This window comes from Wolffia australiana, chromosome 7 (assembly GCF_029677425.1).
Source record: "Wolffia australiana isolate 7733 chromosome 7, ASM2967742v1".
Classification (NCBI taxonomy): domain Eukaryota; kingdom Viridiplantae; phylum Streptophyta; class Magnoliopsida; order Alismatales; family Araceae; genus Wolffia; species Wolffia australiana.
Genome location: NC_135841.1, coordinates 7,016,877 through 7,022,876, shown reverse-complemented (window position 1 = coordinate 7,022,876; position 6,000 = coordinate 7,016,877). Strand labels below are relative to the sequence as shown.

Sequence of the window (6,000 nt, the reverse complement as noted above, 5' to 3'; positions counted from 1 at the left end):
AGAAAGAAAGAAAGAGAGTGAGAGAAAGAGTGCAAGGAGATAGAGAAAGTGAAAAAAAGAGTGTGAATGTTGAGAGAGCCAGAGAGAGAAAGAGAGAGATAGGGAGAGAGAGATGACGGGAGAGAGGGAGAGAAAGAGAAACAAAAAGAGAGAGAGAGAGACTGAAAGAGCACGAAAGAGAGAGCTAAAGAGATGAGAGAGAAAAAGTGAAAAAAGAGTGTGAGATAGTGTGAGTGTCGAGTGAGCCAGAGACAGGAAATGGGAAAAGAGAGAGAGAGACAGAGAACGAAAGAGAGAGAGAGAGAGAGACTGAGAGAGCACAAGAGAAATCCAAAGAGAAAGAAAGAGAGAGCGAAAGTGAAAAAAGAGTGCAAGATAGAGTGTGAGTGTTGAGTGAGCCCCAGACAGAAAATGGGAAAGAGTACCACAAAGCATGAGAGAGAGAAAGAGATAACACGGGCAAGAGAGAGAGAGAGAGAGAGAGAGAGAGAGAGAGAGAAAGAAAAAGAAAGAGTGTGTGAGAGAGAAAATGAGAGAGTGAGAGAGAGAAGAGCGCGCACAAAACAGAGAGAGAAGGAAAGAGAGGTAGAGAGAGCGACAGTAAGAGAAAGGGAAAGAGGGAGAAAAGCACGTGCAAGACAGAGAGAAAATGAGAGAGAGGTAGAGAGAGCGACAACAAGAGAAAGGGAGTGAGCGAGAAGTATCAAAAGATGAAGGATCAAAAGGGAGTAGAGACAATTCAGAAGGAACGGAGATAGGAGGAGAAAGTCCCATATATCTCAACAAAATAGGTCTGTACATGTTGTTATGGTAGCAACCTGAGAAGGATGCCAATGATGTGCAGTTAAAGAAAAAATACAATCGCCTTTGTCTTCAGTTTCCGCTTCACTATTGTAGACACCAAGATGCTGCTGTGTGACTTGATACGTAGGGTTGTGACTGAAGGTGAAATGATGTTTTAACAAGTGCTAGTGCAACTCAGAGAGGGAGGACGAGAGAGTGACAGCGAGAGAAAGAGAGCAAGTGAGAAGAGAGGACGCGAGACAGACAGAGAGAGCAACTGATTAAGAGTGAGAGAGCTAGAGAGATGGAGAGAGGGCGCAAGAGATAATTAGTCAACATCCCCATTCATGACAGTCATCAAACCCACTGTCAAGAACACTTATTTGTCTCTGTCAATGACGGCTATCGTACCTGCTGTCCATGGTCTTCGTCTCTAACGTTGACAATCATCATCCTGGTCAGCGGTAGTCATCTCGCATGTCGGGGTTATCATTTTTAGTTGTCGGCAGTATCTTCCCATATCGTTGAAAGCTACCGTTCCTGCCATCGGGCATGGGTGTCTTATGGTCGTCAGTCATCGTCCCACATCGTCGACGGCCATCGTCCCTGTCATAGACAGTGGTTGTCCTGTTGTCGTCGGCCATTGTCCCATTACTGTCCCCATCGTTTTTTTTGTCGTCCACATCGTAGTTGATCATTGTCCTGTTGTTAGTTGGCGTCCCCATTGTAGTAATCATTGTTCTAGTCTTCCTCCGTCATCATCCTTGCCATTGATGGTTATAGTTCCCATCATTGTTGGTTGTCATCCCATCATTGTCACAACTCCATCACTATCATCAATAGTTGTCGCCCCTGTCATCCGCAGTCATTGTCCCCTTTCTCCACACTCGTGATCCCCATCTTCATTTACGCAGGCAATTTATATTTTAGTTATATTTGTTATAATATTCTTTCACATTTCTGCCATCCTTGTCATTCATTCTGTCATTTTCCTCATCGGTCGTCCCTCATATGTGACAGGTGCCTTATGACAGATGATTGAAGAAAATTTGTTCAGTCATCTGTCCATCCCTCCAAAAGTTAAAGAAGTAAATTACTTTTACCCTTACATAGTCGTTGGAATAGTAGAACTAAAAAAGGAAGACCATTGACGGTAGATTTTGTTCATTCTTATGCAATCCTTATTCAACCAGCCTGGCATAAAATTCAATGATTTTTAGTTTCTTTGACGAGTCATTAACGAAAAAACATTCTGGGGATGACATAGGGATGACAAAAATTAAGACATATATCCATAAAGTGAAATTTGAAAACCAAAAGAATTGTGGCTCTCAACATAAATCAAAGTCTAAATTACTACATCTTAGAGGACATTCATTCGGGCAGGGATGGCGATGCCGGCTCTTTCTAAGAGCTTGCTAGCTGCCTTGGTTGCTTTTCTAATGATATCTCCCTGCCACATTAACACATGAATTGGGATCCATGGTCAATACTCTTAATAAGGAATAAATAAATGACCGAATGGGCACTCAAATAGAAAGTGTGCCTTTATTCTTCAGAAAATAGAATCACATAAAACTGATGTTTCTTTCATACAATATTCCGTAGATGTAAGACAATCTGTTCTCTATAGTGTAAGCCTGCAATATTTATTTATCTAGTCACCAATCCTTACAAGATATTTTCTACTGGTTCCATGCCCATTCAAATAACCCATTATTCAGAAAATAGGATCCATCACATAAAGATTATGTTTCTTTGATGCCTTGCTCCTTAGATATTTTAAAAACTATCAGTGCGAGAACATGTTTTATATGAATATTTTAAAAGTTCAACAATCCTAAGAAAATATCAACTAGGTCCATGGCCTTTCAAATGAAACGTGAGAGTGTGTTATCTCTGTATTTCAGGAAATGAAATTGCATAAAGATGATCTTTATTTGATACTCTTTTCCTTAAATGCAGAAAATATCTGCGTTCATAGGTGTTAGACAGGGATATTCCACCTGTAAAAAAATCCTACAAAGACATCATACACTGATTTAAAGGCCATTCAATTGAAGGGTGAGAATCGGTAGTTTAACATCCCGAAAATGTAATCACAAAAAGCCAATAATCCTTTTCCAAGTTTTGAAGTGAAAAAACATCAGTGAAATGTTATTTGTCCATACCTCATCCAAGTTAAAGCCAATAATTCTTTTGCAAGTTTTGTTGGATATAAAAATATCTGTGAAATGTTATTTGTCCATACCTCATCCAAGTTCAAGATGACACGGTTCCGCATAACCCACTGACCATTGCACATGACAGAATCAATATTCTCGGTGCGCATTGAATACACAAGGTTGGATATCCTGAATGTTTCAGAATATGAGAGGAAAGAAATCTGTTGTAAGTGGCATGTCCAATGTCAAATAATAAAATCGGAAAAAAAGTTTGCATCCTTAGTTTTGAGTCCATTTTAAAGAATCCTCAGTGAGCTAACTTTAAATAAACCAAATTGAAATTTTTAAGTCCAAAAAAATTATGAAAACTCTACATCTTTGTGAAATGTATCTCATCGAGACTTTGTCAACATTTTCCTCTAGTTCAACTCAAAAGTTGGTTCACAATATAATGTGAAGAACAGTTATTTGAATAAGGAAGAGAGGGATTATGCATGATTGTCACAGGATCAGGAAATAAAAGGGACCCTCTTGTTACTATCCCTCCATGTGTTTTGGTATAAAATGAGACAAATCCAGCTGCCATTTTTTTCCACATTCTCAAGATCCAGAAAAAATTTATTCACTGGGAATATTTCCGGATATGTTTTATTTTGGAGTGATATGATACTGAAAGATGGAGATCCTAACATCAGGAGAAATGAAGATAAAAGATCATTTTTTTCTTTACATTCATATCTAAATATGAGGAAATCATGCCTGTGTAAAAAGATAGGAAGCCTAAGAAAGGAAATTAGAAAAAACCCCAAATTCTAACAGATCATTCCTTGTTGATCATTTGTATCCAAGCCAAATGCAAATATTTTTTCAGAATAAAGCCAGTCTGGTAATGCAGCGGTACGCAACGCTTCTTCTCCAAGCATTATGAGAGAAAGAAGAGGAGACACATGTGAGAAGACCTGCATTGACCATGCACGTGCCAGATCTGCTATAAATAGAAGGTAGCGGGAAATAAGCGAAGGGAAGGCATTTTTCAAGAACTCGATTACCGGAGCAGGCAGAGCGCTGGGGAAGTGGAATTGGGACTATCATTGAGAGTGGAGACTTTGAGGAGGCTTCCATGTATTCTTGTTTTATTCTTCTAGTGTTCTTTCTATCCATCCGTGAATCCTCTCTGGACAGTGTACGGGAGGTCGATCAACATTCCATTTGATTGACATGGCAAGATTTGCACCATATTGCAGCTAGATATCAATCACAAGCATTATCAAAATTCTAGATTGATATCATGCAGCCATAGAAACAAGCTGGGCTGGCTGACTTCTGACATAACATGATATGAAAAATTCAATATTCACAAGCTTATTTTTCTTAGGTCTTGATATTCTGTGTTTGACATATACCAAGGATCTAAAGATGTGGACCTTTCAGGAAGCTTCCCTTGTAAAGAGGAAAAAATTATACAGAATAATTAATAAAATTACAGCTAATTATCATGAAAACCCCAAAATCAGGATTGAATAAGCTCATTAGTAGAAGAAGTCATGAACGTGTACAAACCAGTCGTGGACCGGAGCCATTGTCCACATAAAGGGGTTGACAACAACTATGTCTGCCTGAGAAAAATGACAACATAACTATGAGCGAATGAAAATAAAGAGACATTAAATAGTGAAAGATTGATAAATGAAAGTAAAAGACAGAAAAAATTAAGAAATACATACTTCACCAATCAGAAGCATTCATCAAAAAAAATTGAAGGAATACATACTTCAGCAATCAGAAGCATTCATCACTGTCATCTCCCTTCTCTTTTTGTACATGGCAGCTGATGAACATTATTCTATTTCCATACCCTTTATTTTATCTATTTGCATATATACCCTTATGAGGTTCACATGTTAGGTCTTCTTAGAAGAACCAGTAAGTACCACTAAGTAAGTAACCCACATTGTAACCCTACATAATAAGGGAACTTCTTGTTCTGAGAAAGTATGAGAGCACGTTGTTTTCCCGTTGATGTCCAAGGTTAGGGTTTCATGAGAACCACTCCCTATGTGACATGGTGTTAGAGTAGTTCCTGGAGCTGAAGAGGCATACTTTGGAGGATGACGGTGCTCTGTAAAGCCAGGTATATGTATTCATTCAAGTTTGCGCATGAACAAGATGTGACATGAGTCTGTGAACTCAAACTCCTTTGTGAACAAGTTTGATATACGTGAGAAACTCTTGTTTGTTGCTGTTTGGTCTAAGTGATTGGCCTACAGTAGAGGATTGTACATTGGTCATTGGAATTAGTCAGCATTACATACTGAAGTTTGGCTAGCAGTAATGCCTGCCCACTGTTCAATCAGTTCCACAGACAGCGATTGCCTCAAATATGTGGTCATGGCTCTTTCAAGTACCTTCAAAGGGACTACTTATCCCCCGGTTGATAAAATCTCTAGCGCAGAACAGAAACATCAGTTCAATATTCAGCCACAATTTCCAGAATAAGTCAAATATGATGGCTTCAGTCTTTTGTTTTGGAGTCAGTATATAGTGCTCATTGAATAGAGTAAGGGATTGAGTGATCATCTCATAAAGATGGTTGACCCTAGTGATCCAAAGTATAGAGTGTGGAAACATTAGGATGCTCGTGTTCATGCCTGGTTGCTTGGAGGCATGGTGAAAGGGTTGTTTTGGAGGTTTTAGTACTTAATGATGGCAATGTAGATTTGGGATCACCTACATAAAAAGTACTCAAGAAAGTATCATAACTGGGGGATAAGTGAACTTATAACAAAGGCAACTAATCTGATCCACAGTGGGATGGCAGTCATGACAGCCAAGAAGGCACCTTTCTCCTCTCCTCGCCCGACCTCCCATCCTTCTCATTCCAGTGACTATCTCATCATCGACATCATTTCTCCCTCTTGAATGGTCCTAAATCAAGGATTGTTTCCTCATTTCACACGTTAAAGACTGCAGTGCGATAGGATCCCAACCAGGATCTTACCAAAATTAAATTACATACCATAGTTTCACACCAGAGTATTGTTCCTTTTTAATG

At 39.1% G+C, this 6,000-nt stretch overlaps 1 protein-coding gene across 1 annotated transcript in view; it reads right to left on the bottom strand.

The window, feature by feature from the left end:
- Positions 1-2,053: 2,053 nt before the first annotated feature.
- The window catches only part of LOC144705848 (uncharacterized), a 70,853-nt gene continuing 66,906 nt past the window's right edge, over positions 2,054-6,000 (bottom strand). The window contains exons 8-10 of the mRNA XM_078578685.1: positions 4,509-4,564; positions 3,035-3,137; positions 2,054-2,236 (exon numbers count right to left, since the gene is read on the bottom strand). Coding sequence (XP_078434811.1) covers positions 2,147-2,236; positions 3,035-3,137; positions 4,509-4,564 — 249 coding nt within the window. The 3' untranslated portion in view covers positions 2,054-2,146. The remainder of the gene's footprint in view (positions 2,237-3,034; positions 3,138-4,508; positions 4,565-6,000) is intronic.